This window comes from Schistocerca serialis, chromosome 5 (genome assembly GCF_023864345.2).
Source record: "Schistocerca serialis cubense isolate TAMUIC-IGC-003099 chromosome 5, iqSchSeri2.2, whole genome shotgun sequence".
Taxonomy (NCBI): domain Eukaryota; kingdom Metazoa; phylum Arthropoda; class Insecta; order Orthoptera; family Acrididae; genus Schistocerca; species Schistocerca serialis.
The window spans coordinates 246,118,865-246,146,037 of NC_064642.1; the positions used below are offsets into that span (position 1 = coordinate 246,118,865).

The 27,173-nt window shown below is 39.3% G+C and overlaps 1 protein-coding gene across 5 annotated transcripts in view; it reads right to left on the reverse strand.

Moving 5' to 3' along the window:
• LOC126482298 (transcriptional protein SWT1) overlaps nt 1-27,173 on the reverse strand; it is a 342,452-nt gene that overhangs the window by 229,380 nt on the left and 85,899 nt on the right. For all 5 annotated transcript variants that reach the window (XM_050106316.1, XM_050106313.1, XM_050106314.1 and 2 more), the window contains 3 exons: nt 24,629-24,727; nt 10,008-10,207; nt 7,122-7,311 (listed from right to left, as the gene is read on the reverse strand). In XM_050106316.1, coding sequence (XP_049962273.1) covers nt 7,122-7,311; nt 10,008-10,207; nt 24,629-24,727 — 489 coding nt within the window. The remainder of the gene's footprint in view (nt 1-7,121; nt 7,312-10,007; nt 10,208-24,628; nt 24,728-27,173) is intronic.

Genomic DNA, 27,173 nt, shown 5'->3' on the forward strand with positions numbered 1-27,173 from the left:
GAAAAACTGGTAGAAGCTGACCTCGGGGAAGATCAGTTTGGATTCCGTAGAAATGTTGGAACACGTGAGGCAATACTGACCCTACGACTTATCTTAGAAGAAAGATTAAGGAAAGGCAAACCTATGTTTCTAGCATTTGTAGATTTAGAGAAAGCTTTTGACAATGTTGACTGGAATACTCTCCTTCAAATTCTGAAGGTGGCAGGGGTAAAATACAGGGAGCGAAAGGCTATTCACAATTTGTACAGGAACCAGATGGCAGTTATAAGAATCGAGGGGCATGTAAGGGAAGCAGTGGTTGGGAAGTGAGTGAGACAGGGTTGTTGCCTATCCCCGATGTTATTCAATCTGTATATTGAGCAAGCAGTAAAGGAAACAAAAGAAAAATTCGGAGTAGGAATTAAAATCCATGGAGAAGAAATAAAAACTTTGAGGTTCGCCGATGACATTGTAATTCTGTCAGAGACAGCAAAAGACCTGGAAGAGCAGCTGAACGCAATGGACAGTGTCTTGAAAGGAGGATATAAGATGAACATCAACAGAAGCAAAATGAGGATAATGGAATGTAGTCAAATTAAATCGGGTGATGCTGAGGGAATTAGATTAGGAAATGAGAGGCTTAAAGTGGTAAATGAGTTTTGTTATTTGGGGAGCAAAATAACTGATGATGGTCGAAGTAGATAGGATATAAAATGTAGACTGTCAATGGCAAGGAAAGCGTTTCTGAAGAAGAGAAATTTGTTAACATCGAGTATAGATTTAAGTGTCAGGAAGTCGTTTCTGAAAGTATTTGTATGGAGTGTAGCCATGTATGGAAGTGAAACATGGACGATAAATAGTTGAACAAGAAGAGAATAGAAGCTTTCGAAATGTGGTGGTACAGAAGAATGCTGAAGATTAGATGGGTAGATCACGTAACTAATGAGGAGGTATCGAATAGAATTGGAGAGAAGAGAAATTTGTGGCACAACTTGACTAGGAGAAGGGATCGGTTGGTGGGGCATATTCTGAGGCATCAAGGGATCACCAATTTAGTATTGGAGGGCAGGGTGGAGGGTAAAAATCGTAGAGGGAGACCAAGAGATAAATACACTACACAGATTCAGAAGGATGTAAGTTGCAGTAAGTACTGGGAGATGAAGAAGCTTGCACAGGATAGAGTAGCATGCAGAGCTGCATCAAACCAGTCTCAGGACTGAAGACCACAACAACAACAGTTTCAATGCTACATTTGTGTCATCTTCAGGTGCTATTATTAACCAATTAAGTATTCCCAGTCATTGGCTCATGTATCATAGGACCCATACAATAACTAGGTGCTGTGGATTGTAATTCATAAGGAGTGCATACTCGAAATGTTAGTCACCAAGATGTAGATTTTTCTTGACTCTAGTGATGACCAATCAGTTGTAAGTTTTCTATTGTCTTTTGAACCCTGGTGCCTATATCATGCAACAGATAAAGCTTACACAAAACAACAGGATGACCATTAATTAAATGTTTTTCTCTATCTTCTTACAAAATTTGAACTGATTCACACAAGTCTGAAACATGTGGCACACAAATGTATTTACTATCTGAATGACGCTAGGTTTTTGAAAGCAAGTTTCCAATTTTATTCAGGGTGTATACATGGAAAAAAAAAAAAAAATCCCGGATTTTTCCCAGATAAAAATACACTTTCTCCCAGGTGAAAATACACTTTTTCTGTATTAAGTGACAGTATACTTTTCCTTGGAGCAGTAAAACTTATCAATCCTTTGAATGGTTACGGTTTTATACACCAGTGTAGATGTTTTGGAAAGAAAGATCTTCGATATGCAGCAACATGTACACTGCATATTTTCATATTACAGAAGTATAAATTTGAATTCCACCATACACCACGTTACTTTGCGGAGCATTGAAATTGAAATTCCGATGCGCTTTTGTAAGCCAGGCATAGCTTATGTCATGTGATCTCACAGCGGATATTCAGGGAATAGGACACATGATGTAGTCAGCTAATGGTTTAAAGTAATATACATAATACTGCTGCAAGAAAAGCAAAGCTTTCACATATAATATTGGTCCTGAAGATTAATAAGCTGCAAGAAAAGCTAAGCTTTCACATATAATATTGATCTTTTTTGTGCATGTTACACTGTAAGATATATCACACAAAGGTACCAGAAAAATTTTTAATAATGACATAAATGTCTGATCTTCTGGGCTCGAAATTTTTCTAAATGGTCATCCTCAAAGAGCTGATTTTTAAATGAGAGTCAAATGCTCTGCGATTTAAGAAATTCATCATACATTCTCGCACATAGTTCAGCTCACATAAAAGGAAATTTACTTTGAAAGTAATGCTTTTCAAACAACCATTCACAATATTCTCCTGTGACCTGTTAGAGATAGGATCATTTCAGCAGCTGCCAGAGAGCACAGGAAAACAGGCGTCACCGCGCCTGCACAGGTATGACGATGCAGGAAGCCCATATGTTCATAAGTGTAAAACATTATAGGATCTTACATTATGCCATAAACGAAACAAGACATCAGAGGATACTCCAAGAGCTTCAGAATTTCGTGAACCATACTAAAATGCATAATTCGGCTTACAGTGCAGATTCGGATGTAAATTTTCTTGGAGTACCACTACTGTATTATCTCGTGTCTGGTTCTTTATTATGGAATAATGCCATATGTGCTAGAAGATGGAAAGATGCACTTGTGAAATGCAGCAAACAGTTGAAACTAGCCAACAGTGTGGAATTTTCAAATAAATTGGCTGCCAAATTGGCTGCCTCAGCGGAAAAGATTACTAAAAGCCAAATTTCTTTACCAAACCGACAAAAATAACTTCACTGTTCTGAAAGGCAATAAATGCTTGAATGTCAGAAAGGTGGAAATAAAATATGATCAGAAACTAATAACATATTTTAGCCTTCCGTAATTATGTGAATGTATTATAATTGATAGCTCTCAGCCACAGAAATCCGTTTTGTTATCATTTGATGTGAGAGCAATAAATGAAAAGGAAACAGCAAAAATCACTAAACGTAAACTCGGGTCACATGGAGACTATCCACTTCCCCACTGCAACTCAGACTGCTCTGTGCATCAGCACCGGATCAACTATATTTCTGAACCGCGGCAATACTATAAATAGTGGTGTGGTGGCCCTCCCTTCCTCCCTGGAGCATTTGAGGTAAGACACCAGAAATTTTAAACAAAAACAGAGACAGACAGAGAGAGAGAGAGAGAGAGAGAGAGAGAGAGAGATTTGACTTTTCAAAAATATGTTGATTTTATAGTGCACATATTTCTGAAGAGTCTGATATATACAACATGTGTTCGAGGAAATGTAAGATATTTCAGTTTGTGGAATTCAAACGTATAATATTTTGTAATGGTTGCCATCAAAGTATATTCAGGACAGTGGAAATTAAAATATCCTGTGGTGCCTCTCCTGTTCCCATGCGGCCAGTTTGACATCCAGCCCATCAGTCCCCCACCCCCTTCTCTCTCTCACATAAATAAGTAATAATAATAATAATAATAATAATAATAATAATAAATAAATAAATAAAAACTCACAATTAATATTGGATGGGATTATTTGTAACTCGAAGAACAAGAACTCTTCAGAAAATTTGCACTCTTTATTTCCTATTAGCTAATAACCTGCATTTTTTGTGCAACATAAAATTAAATATAAGATACATGAAACCAATAAAGACAAGTAAGAAGCAAGACAGAACACATTTCCTCAATCCTTATGTCCTAGCATTTTTCCCTCTCTAACCTTGCTGCAGCTTCACTTGGCATGCTTTCCTTTCTGCGAAAGACTCTATTACCTCATCAAATTTCTTCAAACGGTTTGCTACACGAAAAAACAAAATGTCGTCATTTAATACTGAAAAAGCCTTTAATACAAATAGTTTTCTGTGTACATGTATTTTGTCACTGTCTGCTATATAAAATGAAATAGGCCTGTCTAATACCGCAGCAATTGTAACACACGTCAAATAAACGAAACTTTTGGCACAAATGCTCACTTTTTTTTAACACGACAATATAATTCATGAAGTATCAATATCAACTGCCTATTAGGCCTGCTATAAGTAAAAAGCTTTACGTTTGGAAATAGTTTCACACTTCATTCACACACTCCAGCTTCTCAAGCATGAGATCAAAAAGTTGTAGTATGAAATTTTGATATAAATTTGGAATCGTTATATTCTTCCATAATTTGTGTGATGTCACTGTTTCTTCTCCTTCCTTGTTCTAACAAACAATCTTGTCATCACTAATTCTGTAACTATTCCTGCCAGTGTCAAAACTTATTCTCCAATTAACTTCACTAACCCTGCCAGAATCACCAGCTTAGTTATCCCACATTTATTGTCTGTTTCGGCATTATTATGTGTTCGTACAACGTGTTTCCCAGGATAGAATTCAGGCGGCTGCTACTGGCGTCTGTACAACTGGCCGTCTAGTATACTGATCGAGCCAAAAATTTTCTATCAAAATTTCATTTTCTTGGGTACACCGAGAAAATAATACATAATATTTCTTGCCTGCTATTCCTGTTAGTCGTTTATTTCCACTCTGGTAGTCTGAATGTATGGGTTTTTCTGGTAATTATAACAACACTGATTATTCACAAACCACATAAACAAACAGTTATTGGTATTCACCTGTTCGGCTTTATTTCACTCAGCTCGTTTAGCCCCACCTCCTTCTGTCTGCAGTAAAGTTTATTTCTAGAGGCGACGGGGATTCCTCTAACAGAGACATGACATCCACTATGCACGCATTCAAAATTAAACTTATGATTCTTTCAGAAATAAACTTAGAATATGTCCAAAACCCAACAGTAATGCGTTTTAATAATTATATGAATAATCAATAAACAATGTGCACTGGATACTAAGAGCTTTGTGAAACAAGGTTTTTCTCCCTCAAGAATATGAATTTGGTGCCCTCCCCATGAAATTGCTGCCCAGGGCAGATACAACGGTTTGCCCTCCAGTGAATCTAGTAGCTTGCGTGTGCCACCCACTTGCAACTGCTCAAACGAATCTAATGCAAACAGTTGGGACGCCACGTTCATCGGAGGCTGAAGCATTGTACAGTCTTCCTAAAGCCTTTGACACATTTTGCTGTTGGCAGATGCTTGTACGAGCACTGTGTTTTGTTGTTGTATAAGGCACACTTCCTTTGCAACTTGAGTTTTATTTTCGTTTTCTTTCTCTCGTTCATATTTTATTGATGCAATATTATTCTGTAGTAGTGAGATAAAATAATATCCTTTGTTAAAGTATTGTTTCTTGCCAGTCAAAATTACAAAAATTTAACCGAAAACTAAAACAAAACAAAAATTCCAGGTCTTTTCCCGGTTTTCTCCTGGATGAAAAAATTCCTGGGTTTTTCCCAGACCGTATACAACTTGTTATTGTAAAAATGCATTTTTTATTTATGTGAATACTTTAAACCATTTTTGCACATTCAATTCATGTAAATATGATTTTTACATGTTACATTTACCTCAACTTTAAACTATCATACCCGAACAACTGATGGGGATTATTGGATTAAAAAAAACTTCTTTTGACTTTATTCATTTACCTTCCTCATTGCAAAGTTTAAACCAATTTGTACTAGCTTAAAGTATAGAAATGGCACACTTCAAAAACCTCCAAGAAAAATGCATCTTTTGCAAGTAATTTGAAACACAGAAGCAGCACACATATAAAAACCTTCAAGAAAAACATGCTTTTTGCATGTAAAATCAGAATAGTGCACATAAAAATGGTGCCATTAGCTGAGCATTAATTTCAGTCCAGTTAACATCTTTTGCAAAATGAATTAATCAATATGCGGAATTTGACTACATGACAGCTCCAGTTCATCATTCAAACCAAACTGTAGCTGCAACATAGCTGCAGTAAGACAGATCTTCAAATGGCTATACAAATGGCCACTAGCCAGGGACAATCAAAAACTTTTTACCCCATGTTCTCAGCTACAATAGGAACTGAGAGCCAAGACCTCCAACCCCCCAACAGCAATTCTATGGGCGGCCTTCTCAAACATATTTGTTACAGCACTTCCGTCCTGAAAGAATATTTCTTGAGGCACTATAGATGTGCCCAATAACGAAAACAAACAAGGGAAAGTTCAGGATGGAATAACATCAATATGGGAAGAATCAAACAATGGAAAATCCAGGATGGAGAGTAACAATATTATGAAAAGGAAAGTTGCTACTCACCATGTAGCGGAGATGCTGTGTCACAGATAGGGGCAACAAAAAGACTGTCACAAATAAAGCTTATGGCCAATAAGGCCTTCATCCACACACACACACACACACACACACACACACACACACACACACACACACACACACGTCTCGTGTGCAAACACAACTCACACACACGACTGCAGTCTCAGGCAACTGAAAAGTGTGGTTTCAGTTCAAATACACTGCGATAGTCATGCAAAGATGAAGAAGCTTTTACAGGATAGTCTGGCATGGAGAGATGCAGCAAATCAGTATTTAGACTGAAGACAATAATGTGTCAACCATCATTTATCTCCAAGTGAAAAGCTGCCTGTCATAACTTTCATTTTTCGTTTGTTTCCATTCAGAAATTTCCATTATCATAATAACTGATTTGACTATGTAATGAGAATATCAGGCCCACAAAAAGATATAATGTTAGAAATGGCAAGTGAGCAAAAAGAAACTGACAGTCCTAGAACATGTAGGATAAACAGCATCAAACACTAGTATATCAATAGCTGAACTTTAGAAAGATGCACCATCTAGCATGAGGTGGTTTTGTATGATTTGTATGCAAGAGACTAAAATGCCGTCAATAAGTTTAAGGAGCGGATTTATTCTAATTGTCAGATGAACAGAAAATTATGGCATATAATTTGGAGCTTATTCATACAGAGTATTCTTATGTCATTTAGCTAACAGTATAAAACATCTTTGACTAGAAAACTATAGTGGTTCTTGTGATATGGCCACTATTCATGCAGTTCTGCTCATCTTTACAATGAACTGATGATTACCTGTTTCTGTTTATACAGTCTGGAACAAAATACAAACTGAAACAAACCTTCTACATTTGTATTGCAAAGCTTGTCAATGGACTGACAGTTGGAGACCAGGACATTGGTGTCCGAAACAATATACAAATTGGATTTTGTATCAGGAAATGAAGATGGTATTATTTCACAAATCATTTCCTCTATTTCTTCAGGGTTCACACCACCTGCCTTATGAATTTCTTCTCGTAATTCTTGAACCTAAAGAGAAACATTACAATCAAATTTCTGCATAAAAAGTAAGTGAATTTTGTAAAACTTCACATAAAAATATACAAAATGAATTTATGACTGATGTCAAAAATAATTAACTTTAGCTGACTTATTTGGCATTACTCTTGCTTTTTGTCTTTTCCTGAGTACTATACGGTAAATATTTTTGCCATCAATTTTAATCAGTTGGGTCCAATTCATTTCATGCACATGCCTCAGTATTAGTGTGATCAAACAGTGAAGAAAAAGCCCTAGAAATACTTTGAACAGTTTGCAAAAGGGATAAGCACAGCTTTTGATGACAGGACAGATGGGATAAATGGATTCCATTCCAAGGAGAGAGACAGTGTCGAGGGGGGGGGGGGGGGGGGGAGCATCCAATCACCCCCTATCACCAAAATTACCACAAACCATATAACAATGCCAACTTTGTAGAGAAACAGGAAAAAGATGAAGAAGAAGAAGAAGATGATGAAGAAATTGTTTCATGAATGAAAACATGCCATTGCAGATCATACACTGATGGTTAAAAATTATTTTGACAATAATAATGTTTCCACAATAGAACGTTCACCTTGATTACCCCTACTGATGGCTATAAGTTTCCACAGCTAAAAATAAAACTTGCATTTCATGAACTCTAAGTAATGAGGGGCAAACATGGTGCACAAATTGAAGATAGTTTTTGATAAAGATTCCAAGACTCTCACAAAAATTGTGCATATACTGAAACTTATATTTGTATGCAAGAAGGAAAGAATATGAAGTAGAACAGGCCTTAAAACATGCAATTATTATGATTCAACTGACTGTGGGTACTTACTGGCTCTAAATACCGTTATAAAAAATTCCAGAACAGAGTACACTTATCATCTAAAAATTAAATAAGCACTTGATGCTTCCTGCTATCAGACATGCTTTGGTAATTAATGTACGTTCTCAGTTGAATAGGTGACCACACACTTTGAGATACAAATGTAGGGTGGAGGTGTAGAGAACTATTTGTCTACCACAAATAGTGTAACGTTATCACAGTTATGACCAAAAGCATGAAGTTATAGTAAAATGGTTGGCAACTGCATATTACCAAAAGATCAAAGCGCACTGCATTACGTGAATGTATCATGACAGCAGACTGGGATTTCACTGAAATAATTTCATTTTGTTGAATTTCACTGATTTCATCCCCATTTATTCCATTCAGTTTGTTTCACTGACTGCAATTCAACTGATTTCACTTACACTGCTTCATACAGTGCAATGAAGTGAAATTGATTCAAATGAAATAAATTATGTTGAAAAATAAGTTTGGTAGAATTGAGTGCATCGTAAAGCAGGAGGGTGTTCCCTGCAACAGGGCATAGGCAGTATTAGACATCTTGGAGAGAAACTGTGTCCGAGTCTACAGTGAATGGCCCACGTATTGATCTATAAGCAAAAATGAGGAAAGGCATCCATTCATAGTACAAAGACACACAAAACATCGTTTCTCTCCCTCATTAAAAACACACACACACGCCCGCGCACACACACACACACACACACACACACACACACACACAGCTGTGGTGCTGACCTGGCAGTCACTGCATATTTATGAGTTGCTTATTGGGCAATGAGCAGAGACAGGAAGGGACATGGTAATTGGAAGGATTAGGAAACTATTGGTTGGTAGGAAACAATGAGACAGAGTTCTCAGTGGCAGTGCAAATCAGGGATTACAGTTTGGTAAAGTTTTCTACGTTGTTATGTGTGTCTCTGCACCATGCATCAATCAGCTGCAGGCGAATGGTTGCTTACCTCATTTTTGTTTATTGTTTCCATCCCAGAATGTCCATTATTATGTTGTTAATCCAGAGATTAATCTCACATAGAACATGTTAATGGCTGTCAAGAGAAAACTGTGAAAATGGAAAAAAATCAAGACTGACTGTGATAATTCCTAAAACTAATAAAAACTAACTTCAGGACAATATCTCTGACAACACATGCCAGATCCCAAATTATGACATCTAAGAAAATCAAATTGCTCATTTAGCCTAAAGGATGACATCAAAACTATAAAAAGATAATACTTCCTAATAATTTTAACACACTAGTATCCAAAAGTTCCTAATTGTTTTTGAATCGTGGAATTTCAGTCAAAATTGAATCTCTCTTCTAATAATCTGCCAACATCTGTACAATGGAAGATAAGAACACAAGAATATATCACTACCACTCCACAAACAATGTACGCAAAGCCATGCACAACTGCGTCAATGGCATCAAAAAAATGTAACTAGTAACAGCCCTTGTTTACATAATAAAATTGGTTCAAATGGACCTAAGCACTATGGTACTTAACATCATAATATTAAAGTTAAAAGTCAACTGAGAAACTGTGCATATTTCATTTGATCATAAAGCTAAGAAGTTTTTATGTTCCTTGTTCTGTTTTACTGCTCTTCAGAATGTGAATTTATTCCTGCTCTTTATTGGTAGAAAGTATTACATACTGTTCACTGTCACATCAAAGCAGCATACATCTATGAAAATCAGACAAAATACCTCAAAATAGTCATTAACGGTTTATGCTATCATCTATGAACATCACAGAAGAGTTACTGAATCCTATCGTAGTTTTATGATTGATGAACTTCTGACTGATTTTCTTATCTGAGCCTTTGATAAAGGATACTCACATCCATTAGCATTTGTTCTTCTGCTTTCAAAAACTCTGCTTCATCATTGGTTCTGTGTGAGTCATGTACAACAACACAAATTGGTTGTTTAGGTTGCACATTCTTGTTCTGATTTCCTTGCAATGTTTTTTGATCTTTTTTCAGTTGGTCCTGTAAAACTTTCAACCGATTAGCAGCTACATTCTTCTTGCGACGTGAACCTACAGAAATATAAGAGGCATAGTAACTAAGCACAAATACATGCTGTAAACAATGCAAAGAGAAATTTGGTAAGAATACTTACAAACTTAGCAAACATTTCACATGAGAACATTCTGATTCAACGTGAATGAACAGCAAACAATTTTGAAATACAGTATAATGGGAAATGCAGAACTGTTCACATTATACACAAAGCCACTGGTACTAAACAGTCACGCAATAAATATGTAAAAAATTCTGTACACTGAATGAAGGCTGGATAAACAAAAATCTGATCATAAATATACAAATTACTGTAGCGATTGCCAGACAGTAAACAATTGCTCTTGTAGCCTTTCTTGTAGAAATATCTTTTGTACATGTATGCTCTTAGCAGCCACAATGATAAAGAGTTGGCAGTTTACTCAGACACAAAAAAAGAAGGCATCCCTTCAAAATTTAACTAAGAGATTAAATAAATGGCACTCTTTTTACACCAAAGTCTATCGTAACAGTTGTGACACTCCGTTTCATGTATGTTGCCCACTATGATAGCAGCATGCCAAGTGGCCAGCAAGTGACACTTCTTAGCGTGGCATCAGATAAGCATGAATACTACCGTTTACAGTGAATTGTAACATAGTTTTTACAATAAGGAGTATACGTAGTGCCATAAAAATTGGCAATAACTAAAAAGTGACACCATATGTGTGATTTTTGAGTTTCTGGGAGGAACAAAACAGTAGATTATAGGACAGTTTATATACGATTCTCTTGTAAGATACTGGTATTTACTGAAAAATGTCATTTTTCCATAACAACAAAAACCTGACCTTTTACAGAAAGTTATCTTATATCTACACAACAATGTGCAGTTTTGTTAGCTACAATTCCAACCAAATCACTGAATGTGGAACTTAGGAAATATGTATGGAACAAAATGAGAGGAAATGATCAACGAAATAGATAATTCTCAGCAGAAGCAAGATTATGTTCTTGCAAATGGAGGGAACAGCCTTTCACCAAACTACAAAAATATGTTTATAATTTTGTCATATGATGATATTTAACAACAGATAACAAGTTGCAGCCTATACAAAATGATGTGATGGTACGTTCAGAACCAAAATGTGTAAAGTGAAACCAAATCCATTAAGTAGTGAAGAAAGACTGCTAAGTGACACTTGAGGAAATAGTACAAGAAACAAATATGTCGTACCATCGCAATTTACAAGCACACATAAGAAGCATAGAAGGACCCATTTTCAGATGGAAAAAAAACTACCTTTGACACGCATGATTATTGTTATGTATGAATGCATGCTTTCGCGGTGATATCTGTTAATAAAACATTCTTGGGTTTCAAGCCGCGTCAAGTGGTATACTGCCCACAAGCTTTCGGCAGAGATCTCCTCTGCCATTGTCAGGTGGATGACTGTTGTGTGGTTGTCATTGCCGTGCTTATATAGCTGCACCATCGCTCGTGACATCATTGATGTTCAGTCCCGCACCATATATAGTAAAGTTTTGGCCACGCGACCGCCAGGCCCCGCTTCAACTCCCTCAACCCCGGATCCCACACTGTACTCAGCTGCAATCCACCGTATCTATTGAAGGTGTTGTCAGAAATTCTAATCTCTATGGCCACGTTTACCCCGCTATCCCAGAATCCATTAGCCCCTTTAATAGTAGACGTCTCATCGAATGCAATTTGGTGTACATTTTCCAGAGCATGTTCTGCTATAGCTGACTTTTCGGGATGGCGCAGATGGTAACACCCTTTCATGTTCTATGCGGCACTGTTCAATAGTGCGGACAGTCTGGCCGACATAGAACTGCCCACATCTACACGGCTTCTTGTAAATTCCTGGCATTCTGAGGTCTAAATCATCTTTCACAGATTTCATTAGTTGCTGGATCTTTGCCAGAGGCCTGAAGATTGTGTCTATTTTATGTCGCTTCAGGAGCCGACTAATCTTCCCTGTTGTCGAACCACAAAACGGTAAGAATGCAACCTCCTTGGTGTCTTCTTCAGAGGTCTTCTTCCTTTGAGGCTTGGATGATACTGCTTGCGAGATCTGTTTGTGTTATAACCGTTTTCATTAAAAACTTTGTGTAAGTGGCTCAATTGTCTTGGCAAGTTTCCAGCCTCTGAAGCAGTTTCAGCTCACTGTGCTAAGGTCCATCAGAACTGACTGTTTCTGTGCTGGGCGATGGAAACTGGTGGCGTGCAGATACTGATCCATGTGAGTGGGCTTGTGGTAAACGCTATGACCTAGAGACCCATTGGGTTTACGGCAGACAAGCACATCCAAGAACGTCAGGGAACCCTCCTTCTCTACTTCCATTGTGAAGTTGATGTGGTAGTGGATGCTGTTGAGTTGCTTCAGGAACTCTTCTAACTTTTCTTGTCCATGTAGCCAAATGACAAAGGTATCGTTGACGTAGCAATAAAAACATCTCGGCTTTGCAGGAGCTGTGTCCATGGCGATGTCTTCGAAATGCTCCATAAAGAGGTTGGCTACTACTGGAGCTAATGGACTTTCCATTGTCAGTTTGGTTAAAATATTCTCCATCATGTAAGAAATATGATGAGTCAGAGTGCACTTAAATAAATCGCTGACATATTGACTGGTGTTGAAAAAGCGGATCGTAAGTTTCCAAGTGATGTGGCTGAGGAAATTCATAGAGAAACGAGCCATATTCTTTTAAAATCCCAACAACCAGCTTCAAACATGACTAGAACTGAACACAGTGGCCTCCCTGCTCTCTGGAATGATCCTCTCACCGTCATCCTACCAGCTGACAAGGGTAATGGAACGAGCCGACTATGGCGCAAAAATCTACATCTACATCTACATCTACATTTATACTCCGCAAGCCACCCAACGGTGTATGGCAGAGGGCACTTTACGTGCCACTGTCATTACCTGCCTTTTCTGTTCCAGTCGCGTATGGTTCGCGGGAAGAACGACTGCCACAAAGCCTCCGTGTGCGCTCAAATCTCTCTAATTTTACATTCGTGATCTCCTCGGACGTATAAGTAGGGGGAAGCAATATATTCGATACCTCATCCAGAAACGCACTCTCTCGAAACCTGGCGAGCAAGCTACACCGCGATGCAGAGCGCCTCTCTTGCAGAGTCTGCCACTTGAGTTTGCTAAACATCTCCGTAACGCTATCACGGTTACCAAATAACCCTGTGACAAAACGCGCCGCTCTTATTTCGATCTTCTCTATCTCCTCTGTCAACCCGATCTGGTACAGATCCCACGCTGATCAGCAATACTCAAGCATAGGTCGAACGAGTGTTTTGTAAGCCACCTCCTTTGTTGATGGACTACATTTTCTAAGGACTCGCCCAATGAATCTCAACCTGGTACCCGCCTTACCAACAATTAATTTTATATGATCATTCCACTTCAAATCGCTCTGCACGCATACTCCCAGATATTTTACAGAAGTAACTGCTACCAGTATCAGACGGATGTTGGAGGAAGACACATACCAAAAATTACCTCGGGACCCAACATCCAGAATAGTGAGGAAGACTTCAGAGCTTCTCAAATGGTCATCGCTAGAGGCGAATACTATTAAGAACCTCGTCCCCAAGGCACCAAGGCACCAAGACCGCCCACGTTCTATGGTCTGCCAAAGGTGCATAAGAAGGACACACCATTGAGGCCGATAGTAAGTACCATCGGATCGCCGACTCATAAACTTACTAAACATCTGGCCACCCTCCTCTCTACGTCCGTTGGATACTGTAGACACCATATAAAGAATACAGCGAACTTCACCAATCGGATTAAAGGTTTGCGACTTGCTGATGGGGATATTATGGTTAGCTTCGATATGGTTTCTTCATTCACATATGTCCCCATGACAGACTCTACTGACTTGCTGTTCCAGCTCTTTGACGACACCATTGTGGATTTATTTAAGCACACTCTGACATCGTCATATTTCTTAAATGATGGAGAATATCTTAACCAAACTGACGGCGTGGCAATGAGAAGTCCATCAGCTCCAGAAGTAGCCAACCTCTTAATGGAGCATTTTGAAGACATCGCCTTGGACAGGGCTCCTGCGAAGCCGAGCTGTTTTTATCGCTATGCCAACGATACCTTCGTCATTTGGCCACATGGACAAGAAAAGTTAGAAGAGTTCTTGGAGCACCTCAACAGCATCCACGACCACATCAACTTCACAATGGAAGTAGAGGAGGAGGGTTCCCTGCCGTTCTTTGACGTGCTTGTCCACCGTAAACCCAATGGGTCTCTACGTCATAGCGTTTACCGCAAGCCCACCCGCACGAATCGGTACCTACACGCCACCAGCTTCCATCACCCAGCACAAACACAATCAGTTCTAAGGACCTCAGTACAACGAGCTGAAACCGTCTCAAGACGCTGAAAACTTTCCAAGAGAATTGAAGAGAATTGAGCCACTTAACGCAAAGTTTTTAAGGAAAACAGTTACAACAACAAACAGATCATCCAAGCCACAGAAGAAGACACCAAGCAGTTTTCATCCTTACCTTTTGTGGTTCGACAACAGGGAAGATTAGTCGGCTCCTGAAGCGACATAAAATAGATACAATCTTCAGGCCTCCGGCAAAGATCCTACAACTAATGAAATCTGTGAAAGACGATGTAGGCCTCAGAACGCCAGGAATTTACAAGATACCGTGTGGATGTGGGCAGTTCGATGTCAGCCAGACTGTTCACACTATTGAACAGCGCCGCATGGAACACGAAAGGTGTTACCATCTGCGATATTTCGAAAAGTCAGCTATAGCAGAACATGCTCTGGAAAACGGACACTGAATTGCTTTCAGTGAGACATCTATTATTAAACAGACTAATGGCTTCTGGGATAGCGCGATAAACGAGGCCATAGAGATTAGAATTTCTGACACCACCTGCAATAGATGTTGGATTGCAGTTGAGTACAGCGTGAGATCCGTTGTTGAGGGAGTTGAAGCGGGCCCGGCAGTCATGCGGCCAAAACATTACTATATATGGTGCAGGACCGAGCACCAGTAACGTCATGAACAACGTCACGGCTATGTAAGCATGGCAATGACAACCACACGACAGTCGTCCACTTGACAATGGCAGAGGAGATCTCTGCCACGTGGGCAGTGAACCACTTGATGCGGCTTGAAACCCAAGAATGTTTTATTAATGATTCTTGTTACTTTATCAATAGACTAGTCATATTTCTATTTGTTTAAGATGAAACCACCAACATGTGAGATCTTGACTATGATGATGATGATGATGATGATGATATCATCATCTTGACTATAGGTTTTAGAAACATCAGATTTTTGTTCAGTGGGCTGTTTGTATGGTAAAAGAAGTATTTCATGCTGAAAAAACCATATACAATGAGAATTGCTTTATAAAAACAACCTGTTATTGTTGTTGTTGTTGTGGTCTTCAGTCCTGAGACTGGTCTGATGCAGCTCTCCATGCTACTCTATCCTGTGCAAGCTTCTTCATCTCCCAGTACCTACTGCAGCCTACATCCTTCTGAATCTGCTTAGTGTATTCATCTCTTGGTCTCCCTCTACGATTTTTGCCCTCCTCATTAGTTATGTGATCTACCCATCTAATCTTCAGCATTCTTCTGTAGCACCACATTTCCAAAGCTTCTATTCTCTTCTTGTCTAAACTATTTATCGTCCATGTTTCACTTCCATACATGGCTACACTCCATACAAATACTTTCAGAAACGACTTCCTGACACTTAAATCTATACTTGATGTTAACAAATTTCTCTTCTTCAGAAACGCTTTCCTTGCCATTTACAGTCTACATTTTATATCTTTTCTACTTCGACCAACATCAATTATTTTGCTCCCCAAATAGCAAAACTGCTTTACTACTTAAGTGTCTCATTTCCTAGTCTAATTCCCTCAGCATCACCCAATTTAATTTGACTACATTGCATTATCCTCGTTTTGCTTTTGTTGATGTTCATCTTATACCCTCCTTTCAAGACACTGTCCATTCCGTTCAACTGCTCTTCCAAGTCCTTTGCTGTCTCTGACAGGATTTTAATACCTACTCCGAAATTTTCTTTTGTTTCCTTTACTGCTTGCTCAATATACAGATTGAATAGCATCGGGGAGCGGCTACAACCCTGTCTCACTCCCTTCCCAACCACTGCTACCCTTTCATGTCCCTCGACTCTTATAACTGCCATCTGCTTTCTGTACAAATTGTAAATAGCCTTTTGCTCCCTGTATTTTACCCCTGCCACCTTTAGAATTTGAAAGAGAGTATTCCAGTCAACATTGTCAAAAGATTTCTCTAAGTCTACAAATGCTAGAAACGTAGGTTTGCCTTTCCTTAATCTTTCTTCTAAGATAAGTCATAGGGTCAGTATTGCCTCACATGTTCCAACATTTCTACGGAATCCAAACTGATCTTCCCCGAGGTCAGCTTCTACCAGTTTTACCATTCGTCTGTAAAGAATTTACGTTAGTATTTTGCAGCTGTGACTTATTAAACTGATAGTTCGGTAATTTTCACATCTGTCAACACCTGCTTTCTTTGGGACTGGAATTATTATATTCTTCTTGAAGTCTGACAGAATTTCGCCTGTCTCATACATCTTGCTCACCAGATGGTAGAGTTTTGTCAGGACTGGCTCTCCCAAGTGCTGTCAGTAGTTCTAATAGAATGTTGTCTACTCCCGGGGCCTTGTTTCGACTTAGGTCTTTCAGTGCTCTGTCAAACTCTTCACGCAGTATCATATCTCCCATTTCATCTTCATCTACCTCATCTTCGATTTCCATGATATTGTCCTCAAGAACATCACCCCTGTATAGACCCTCTATATACTCCTTCCACCTTTTTGCTTTCCCTTCTTTGCTTAGAACTGGGTTTCCATCTGAGCTCTTGATATTCATGTAAGTGGTTCTCTTTTCTCCAAAGGTCTCTTTAATTTTCCTGTAGGCGGTATCTGTCTTACCCCTCGTGAGACAAGCCTCTACATCCTTACATTTGTCCTCTAGCCATCCCTGCTTAGTCATTTTGCACTTCCTGTCGATCTCATTTTTGAGACATTTGTATTCCTTTTTGCCTGCTTCACTTACCGCATTTTTGTATTTTCTCCTTTCATCAATTAAATTCAGTATCTCTTCTGTTACCCAAGGATTTCTGCTAGCCCTCGTCTTTTTACCTACTTGATCCTCTGCTGCCTTCACTATTTCATTCCTCAAAGCTACCCATTCTTCTTCTACTGTAATTCTTTTTCCCATTCCTATCAATTGTTCCCTTAAGCTCTCCCTGAAACTCTGTAAAACCTCTGGTTCTTTTAGTTTATCCAGGTCCTATCTCCTTAAATTACCACCTTCTTGCAGTTTCTTCAGTTTTAATCTACAGTTCATAACCAATAGATTGCGGTCAGAGTCCACATCTGCCCCTGGAAATGTCTTACAATTTAAAATCTGGTTCCTAAATCTCTGTCTTGCCATTATATAATCTATCTAAAACCTTCTAGTATCTCCAGGGTTCTTCCATGTATACAAACTTTCTTTCATGATTCTTGAACCAAGTGTTAGCTATGATTAAGTTATGCTCTGTGCAAAACTCTACCAGGCAGCTTCCTCTTTCATTTCTTAGCCCCAGTACATATTCACCTACTACGTTTCCTTCTCTTCCTTTTCCTACTGTCGAATTCCGGTTATCCCATGACTATTAAACTTTCGTCTCCCTTCACTACCTTAATAATTTCTATTATCTCATCATACATTTAATCAATTTTTTCATCATTTGCAGAGATAGTTGGCATATAAACTTGTACTACTGTGGTAAGTGTAGGCTTCGTGTCTATCTTGGCCACAATAATGCGTTCATTATGCTGTTTGTAGTAGCTTACTCGCACTCCTATTTTTTATTCATTATTAAACCTACTCTTGCATTACCCGTATTTTATTTTGTATTTATAACCCTGTATTCACCTGACCAAAAGTCTTGTTCCTCCTGCCACCAAACTTCGCTAATTCCCACTATATCTAACTTTAACCTGTCCATTTCCCTTTTTAAATTTTCTAACCTACCTGCCCGATTAAGGGATCTGACATTCCACGCTCCGATCTGTAGAACGCCAGTTTTCTTTCTCCTGATAACGACGTCCTCTTGAGTAGTCCCCGCCCGGAGATCCGAATGGGGGACTATTTTACCTCCGGAATATTTTACCCAAAAGGACGCCATCATCATTTAATCATACAGTAAAGCTGCATGCCCTCGGGAAAAAGTTACGGCTGTAGTTTCCCCTTGCTTTCAGCCGTTCGAAGTACCACAACAGCAAGACCATTTTGGTTAGTGTTACAGGGCCAGATCAGTCAATCATCCAGACTGTTGCCCCTGCAACTACTGAAAAGACTGCTGCCCCTCTTCAGGAACCACACGTTTGTCTTGCCTCTCAACAGATACCCCTCCGTTGTGGCTGCACCTACGGTACGGCTATCTGTATCGTTGAGGCATCCAAGCCTCCCCACCAACTGCAAGGTCCATGGTTCATGTGTGGGGGGTGGATGGGTGGGGGTGGGGAGGGGGGGCGGGCAATATGCAAAACCATAAACTAATAGCTACAACAAAGGATGGAGAAATAGAGGTTAATGTCCTGCCAATAAAGTCATTGTAAATGGAGCACATGCTTGTATTGAGGAAGTTAATAAGCTGTGGTCATTTCAAACAAACTATCCCAGCATTTGCTTTAAGTATCTTTGGAAAACCATGGAAAACCTGAATCTGGGTGGCCTGATGGAGATTTGAATTTCTTTCCTTCCAAATGTGAGTTCAGTGTCTTACTATGGCACCGCCTCACTCAGTTACCACTGCAACAGTTAGGAATTAAATATCAGTGCTAACTGTGGTAACATCCTCTGTGTAGAAAGTATCTGTTTCCTTACAAAACAGACTCTTCCCACATATGAAAAAAGAAAACTACTGAATTGGAAACAATTTTCGCCGGCCAAAGTGGCCGTGCGGTTAAAGGCGCTGCAGTCTGGAACCGCAAGACCGCTACGGTCGCAGGTTCGAATCCTGCATCAGGCATGGATGTTTGTGATGTCCTTAGGTTAGTTAGGTTTAACTACTTCTAAGTTCTAGGGGACTAATGACCTCAGCAGTTGAGTCCCATAGTGCTCAGAGCCATTTGAACCATTTTTTGAAACAATTTTCATCAGATAATAAAGTAAAGAGATTTTTCCTCATGCAATGAAAATCTGAGAAGTTAGAAATGTTTCATAGTATAGTTGCAAAATATTCTGATGAGCAACTGCTGATTTTTGCTGTTACAGAAAAGAAAATAATGACAACCAACAACATCAACAGGAGGAATGGATTCATCCCATGTTAACTCATGCAAATTATGGATACTGTTTTTAAATAAATTACAATAAAAGCTATCAAAATTTGTGAACTACTTTATGATGAACATTTTGTCCTATTTTGATGAGTTGTATTTCGCAACGAGGTCATATCTCATAAAGGAAAATAAGTAACTGAGGATCAGTATATCACCAGAGAAAAGACTTATGTGGTTACTTTAAGGAAAATAAAATGTACAACAACATCCTATTTCAGTAGTGACTGACAGTGAAGCAAAGATGGACAGTAGACCGGGAAGGTTTTCTGTTAAATGCGTGTGTAGTACGGCTGTGGCATCAACCACTGTGCAGAAAAGCACCGAACCGCTGTGCAGAACACATTCACAAGATTTTCCTTTAATTTACAACATTTTTTATACTGCTGGATTGTAATACATTTCCACTTTAACCAACACTGTCCTGTACATGAAACACACCATTGTCATACAGTCTACCCTACATGAAATAAATGCTCAATTGGATCTGAATCCTTAAATTGATTGCAGCAATTAAGACAAAACTACTTCATTAAATTATCATTCACAGTGGCACATAAATGATATGGCATCCATAGGCATGTTCCTTCATAAAAGTTGTTGACGCACCATAGTAGATGTCATTCATTCAAAATAAAAAATGGAAAAAAAATGAGGAAGTATAAAAATTTATGGCAAATGTTTAAGTATAGGTTATATATTAGTTTATATATCTTTCAACAACATTGTGAAAAGGATAGTTGCTACTCACCATATAGCGGAGACGCTGAGTCGCAGACAGGCACAAAGAAAGACTGTCAGAAAATCAGCTTTTGGCAACATGGCCTTTACAAATGTCTGCTTGTGTCTGTGTATGTGCGGATATCAAGAGTGTTTTCCGCCGTCCACCTAACCTTCGTAACCTCATAGTTCATCCCTATGAAATCCCCAAACCACCTTCCTTACCCTCTGGCTCCTACCCTTGTAACCGCCCCCGGTGTAAAACCTGTCCAATGCACCCTCCTCCCACCACCACCTACTCCAGTCCTGTAACCCAGAAGGTGTACACGATCAAAGGCAGAGCCACATGTGAAAGCACCCACGTGATTTACCAACTGACCTGCCTACACTGTGAAGCTTTCTATGTGGGAATGACCAGCAACTAACTGTCCATTCGCATGAATGGACACAGGCAGACAGTGTTTATTGGTAATGAGGATCACCCTGTGGCTAAACATGCCTTGGTGCACGGCCAGCACATCTTGGCACAGTGTCACACCGTCCGGGTTATCTGGATACTTCCCACTAACACCAACCTGTCAGAACTCCGGACATGGGAACTTGCCCTTCAGTATATCCTCTCTTCTCGTTATCTACCAGGCCTCAACCTCCGCTAATTTCAAGTTGCCGCCGCTCATACCTCACCTGTCTTTCAACAACATCTTTGCCTCTTTACTTCCGCCTCGACTGACATCTCTGCCCAAACTCTTTGCCTTTACAAATGTCTGCTTGTGTCTGTGTATGTGTGGATGGATATGCGTGTGTGTGCAAGTGTATACCTGTCCTTTTTTCCCCCTAAGGTAAGTCCTTCCGCTCCCGGAATTGGAATGACTCCTTACCCTCTCCCTTAAAACCCACATCCTTTCGTCTTTCCCTCTCCTTCCCTCTTTCCTGATGAAGCAACCGTTTGTTGAAAAGCTTGAATTTTGTGTGTATGTATGTGTGTGTTTGTGTATCTATCGACCTGCCAGCGCTTTCGTATGGTAAGTCACATCATCTTTGTTTTTAGATATATATATATATATATATATATATATATATATATATATATATATATATATATATATATATATATATATATATATATATATATATATATATTCTTTTTCCTTTTTTTGCTCCAGGATTCTTTAGGAACCTTTTTTTATGCTGAGCAGGAAATTACTCTATTTCTATAGTGATATTTGTACCACTATTCGTTTTAACAACTTCTGAACTTCTGCTACAGGGAAGTAATAGTTATTTGTTGTCACATATGCCTAATTAGCACAAAAAAAAACAACAATATGACCTGTTTTGTTTTACAAGATGTGAGAAGTCTACCTTTTTGCATATGGTATTGAATATGCATATGGAGAAATACTAACAAAGCAATGAGATCAGGGTATTCCATTGCTATTGTGAGAGATCTGACTTTAATAACTGAAAAATATATGACATTATCCATAATAATTACGAATTATCTAAGTTTTCTGTTAGTTGCTCCTTGAGCCAATTAATTAAGTTTGGATGATTAATCTTCTCATGAAAATCACTTGTTTCGCTCAGTTTATAAACCATGAGACTGATCAATATGAAACCAAATGAAGTTCCAGCACACAGGCCAATCACTCCTTCATACATTCCCATGTGGACAGCAAAACTTCCTGTAATCATTCCATATTCATCCCTGTTTCATCTAAAACTAAAACTAAACTCCATCCGAACAGGCCTTGGAAGGCCCAATAGTACTGAGTGGCCACCGTGTCATCATCAGCCTACAGGCGTCACTGTATGTGGATATGGAGGGGGCATGTGATTAGCACACTGCTCTCCCGGCTGTATGTCAGTTTATGAGACCGGAGCCGCTACTTCTCAATCCAGTAGCTCCTCAGTTTCCCTCACAAGGGTTGAGTGTACCCCGCTTGCGAACAGCTCTCGGCAGACTGGATGGTCCCCTATCCAAGTGCTAGCCCAGCCTGACAGCACTTAACTTCGTTGTTCTTATGGGAACCAGTGTTATTACTGCAGCAAGGCCGTTGGCCATGTTTCATCTGATGTATCAAAATTGTATGTTCACAATGTCTCTTAAAATCAACATCAAATAACAATGGTGCATTGTTCCATAATACTTCTGCCGCCATTAACTTTCTTATATGAGAAACTAAGAACTCTAAGGGAAGGAGAGATTGCTGCTTACTAAATAGAGAAAACATCGAGTTTAAAAAAAAAAGAATATTCAGCTTTCAGACTAAGTCCTCCATCAGAAATAGAAAACTCATACACAATATAATGAAAAGGATAGACTGCGCCTCATCATACAATGGAGATGTTGAGTTATCTCCACTATATGGTGAGCAGTGCTCTATCCCTCTCATATATCTCTCTTGACCCATTGTAGACACATGACAGGGGCTGGTCAAATATTTACCAAGAAAAATTGCCAAACAGCCACACATTTCACTAACTTATTTTATTTAGGCAACCAGTTTCAGCATTTTCATTATATTGTCATTATTCCATCCTGGATTTTCCACTGTTTAAACTCGCAAACTTTCGCACAAGCACACCACATGCAAAATGACCACTGTGTCTCCGGGATTTTTCATTATGTCTCCCTGCGAATCAATGGCTCCTCTAGGCGGCAAGTAGCAATCTATCCTTTCAATATTGTTGTTATTCAATCCTGGACTTTTCATTGTTGGAAACTAACACCTCTTACACATATTAACACAAAACTATTGCTGTCACTCAACAATACAGCCTCACAAACAGCAACACACAGTTTTGTTACAATGAGCAAATCATTGAACCTTCTTTTTAGAAACCAAACTTTTCTGCACAGGTTAGTTGTTAGTCTCAGTCATTATGGAGCATAAAATATAAATAAATACACAATCTGGTCAAAAGCATTCAGACACCTACTGCTCAACATTAAGGTGGGGTGTATCCACACTTCATCTTTATGGCGGTTTAAAATCTGTTGCAGGCACTTTCAATGATGTATCTGAATGTCTGTGAAGAAATTGCCGCCCATTATTCTTCAAGAGCAAAAACCAGAGAAGGTAGTGATGTTCGACACTGTGACCTGGAGTGAAGTCAACCTTCTACCTCATCCCAAAGGCATTCCACTGGATTCAATTCGGGACTCTGAGCAGGTCAGTCTTTCAGGAATGTTAGTGTCTGCAAACCACTTCCCTACCGGTGCTGCTTTATGACAGGTTGCACTGTCATGCCGATATAATTAAGTTTCATCTCTGAACTGCCCTTTTACTACATGCAGTACCTGTTGCAGTAAATTGTGTGCATATTCTTCTGCATTTAGCATATTCTTAAGTGCAATAAGGAGACCACAGTGGAAACACTGATAAAACTCTCATATTGTAACACCACCTCATCCACACTTCACTGCTGGCACTACACATGATGACTGGTGGTGTTCTCCAGGCATTCGCCAAATTCAAACTATTCCATCAGATTGCTACAGGGTACAGCATAATTCATTATTCCAAATCACTCATTTCCGGTTGTCAACTGTCCAGTGGTGTCTCTCTTTACACCACCTCAAGCATGGCTTAATGCTGGCAACATAAATGGGTAGCTTATGAGGAGCTGATTGACCATTGTACCTTATTGTTTTTAACTTCTTATTCACAGTCATTGTGCTAGCTGGCCTGCTGGTAGCACTCTGGGATTCATGAGTGATTCCTTCTGCTAATTCCATGCAATTTTTTACAACCACCCTGTGCAATGCTCAGCAGGCATTGTCAGTCAGTGCATGATGTCTTCCTGGTCTTGGTTTAGCTGTGGCTATTCCTTTGCATTTCCATTTCACAAAAACATCATCAACAGTCAACGTAAGCAACTTTAGAAGGACTGAAATGTTTCTGATGGATTTGTTATTCAGGTGACATCCAGACACTAGTCCACGTTCAAAGTAACTGAACTATCCTGACTGACCTATTCTGCTGTTACTGCTTCTCTGTTGATAACATAATACTCACCACCTCCTTTTGTACTGGTGGGTCCATTTCTCATGACATCTAGTGGTCAATTGCGCATTACACTGGAGTGTCCAGATGCTTTTGATCAGATAGTGTATGTTATATAAAGTAACAAACAACAAAAATGAATCATAACAATTGTGTTACCAGCCGTACGTGGAATCTGGGATCGACTGTGTTGACCTAAGGTAGCAGAGCATTATGATAGTGGTGAACAAGACAGGAGGCAGAAGCAGCAAACTTCTCTCTTCAGTTTTGAACAACACTAAGCTATTATTCTGCTTTAAATCTTTGGTTACAAAGTTTATTACCTTTTTGAGGTGAAAATTGTTTATATTGTTTGGTACTAATATTCTGCGTGGAAGATACACGACTCCCATCAGAAACAATGTTTCCAGATATGTGACTTCCTGTAACAACAATGGTGGTGGTGATGATAATAATAATAATAATAATAACAATAATAATAACCTGAAAAACATTTTAAATGACACAGTAATATTAAGGATTGTGGCAAACAGTAATTTATTACAATATCACAGTGACTGAAATAGTTTAGAAAATGAAACCTATAATTTTTTTCCATTTTGATGCGTCATAACTGGGACCAGCTGAACAGCTCTGGGATGCAGGTCATTCTCATGAGTCTGTTTCACCCTGCTTTGCTTTAAAGCTGTCTGAGGGTATTCCCTCCTATAATAGGTAACAAGTTAAACTACCTACTGCACCAACACTACATAGAGTTCAATGAATTGATCTTGCAACACTCAACAAAATAATGTCATAAGAGGGAAGCATGAGTTAGCCTGAAGCATAGACACAATTTCACAAGAAGGTGTATTCAGAATGAAAGAGAGCTTATTCAAAAATCTGATAATCAGAAGGTACTCAGTGCCTCGGAAGCATGAAGTTGGGCAATACTACTGCTCAGCTAGGCTTTTTCAGAAGCCAACTAAACACGAAATGCGAAATGAATGAAGTCATCACTACCCAACGGTAACACTCAACTGCTACAACCTGTTGTCTCTTCAAGGGCAGTGGTGCTACTATTGGAGAAGTAATGGCCAGCAGACTCCTACAAACACCCCCTCAAATAAGATACACACTTGCAGACGTAAACAACCATATCGAGATGTGAAAGTGATGCCGAACACTGCGGTTTCCATCAGCTGCAGCACCAGATGAAATATTCAGTTCGCTGCTAACATGTTCTGTGCCATCTCCTGAGTCGGCAGTTGCTGACGATGTCGTCATCATCGACGTAATCAAGGGGCAATAGCCTCCTGCCTGCTGTATCACATCTCTGTACTAAAATGAATAAAAGATTATTGTATACAGGGATGTTTCAATGATGTCTCACCAAGTGGTTCCCGTCATCACCATCTCTACAACCCAAGTTCTAGCGAGGAAGTGAACTACTAACAGCTGATTCCTCCGCCATCCTCAGGTCATATCCCAATCCCAATATTACAACAATGAATCAATCCATAATGGCCACTGTGCACCATGAGATCGAGTGATGCCTGGTGGCATTGCAAGCACATTACATGACAAGGGACATACATAAGCTGAGCAGAGACAAATGAGGAATCCTTCTAGTAATGATACAGACTGCAAATATGGAAATCCACTGACATAAGTGACTTTGACAAAGTGCAGATTATGGGCCAGTGCCTGAGAACGAGCAGCTAGCAAATGACGAATCTGGCCAGCTGTTCACATGTTGTATTATAAGTGGGTTGAAAGATAACACAATTATGAGTAGGTGACAAGGTATCGGATATCCACACCTCATCACAGAACATGGAGGTCGGAGGCTTGTTTCCTCTGTAAAGCAGGATATGCAGAGATCTGTGGCATATCTGAGGACAGCTGTTGAAGACAAAAGTGTTTTGGAGCATTCTGAATTTGGGGCTCTACAGCAAATGATCACTTTATGTTCCCATGCTGACCCAACGACTCATCGATTATGAACGCAGTAGGCATGGAATCATTGAGGCTGGAGCATGGATCAATGTAAATGTGTCACCTGGTCAGATGAATTGCTTTTCTTGTTACACCATGTCAATGGTCATGTCTGGATACCCCATCATCCAGGTGCTTGGCTGCTTGAAACATACACCAGAAGCACAGACACAGGCAGATGTGGTAGTACCATATTTACCTGAGTATAAGACGATCGTTAATGTTAGATGACCCCCCTTTTTAAGAGACCTCTTGAGAAAAATTTATTTTCAACATATTCCAACTAATCAAAATTACAAACTGTTTGACTGACATAAATCATCTGCCAAAACATATCTTTAAAAATTCACAACTACACTGTCACAAATATTTGGCTGTTTCCTCTGAGTATGTTGCTATTTCTGGGGTTGTCATAATGGAGGGACCGGAGAACACAGCTGTTCTTTCTGAATACATATCGGATTTCGCTTCTACACTGATACAAGAATTTTGCAAGATCTCTTGCTTCCAAACATATCACTTGCCTGCTGCTCTCTCATTGGCTGTTTAGAACCGGCTGACATTCCCTTTCATTCCTGCCATGTGTCACGGTGATCGTCTGCAACATTGCAGAAAGAAACAAATAAGTACGCCGCTGGCCCATATTTAGATGTATACTTTCTACTGCAGAAATGAATACTATTGTTGAGCATTTGTCTTCTTTTAAAGCCATTTCAATTCTAACTACAAATGGGTTCAGGCAAACTGCAGTTTAAATGTGGTATATGTTCATAAAAGGCCAAAGTACATGGTGTAGATTCCCTCGGTTGGCAATACGATAAAATTTGTTGCTCACTCATCTCTCCCCTCTCTGCAATCATTTTCGATCTCAACCAAGCTGGTGCCACTGTT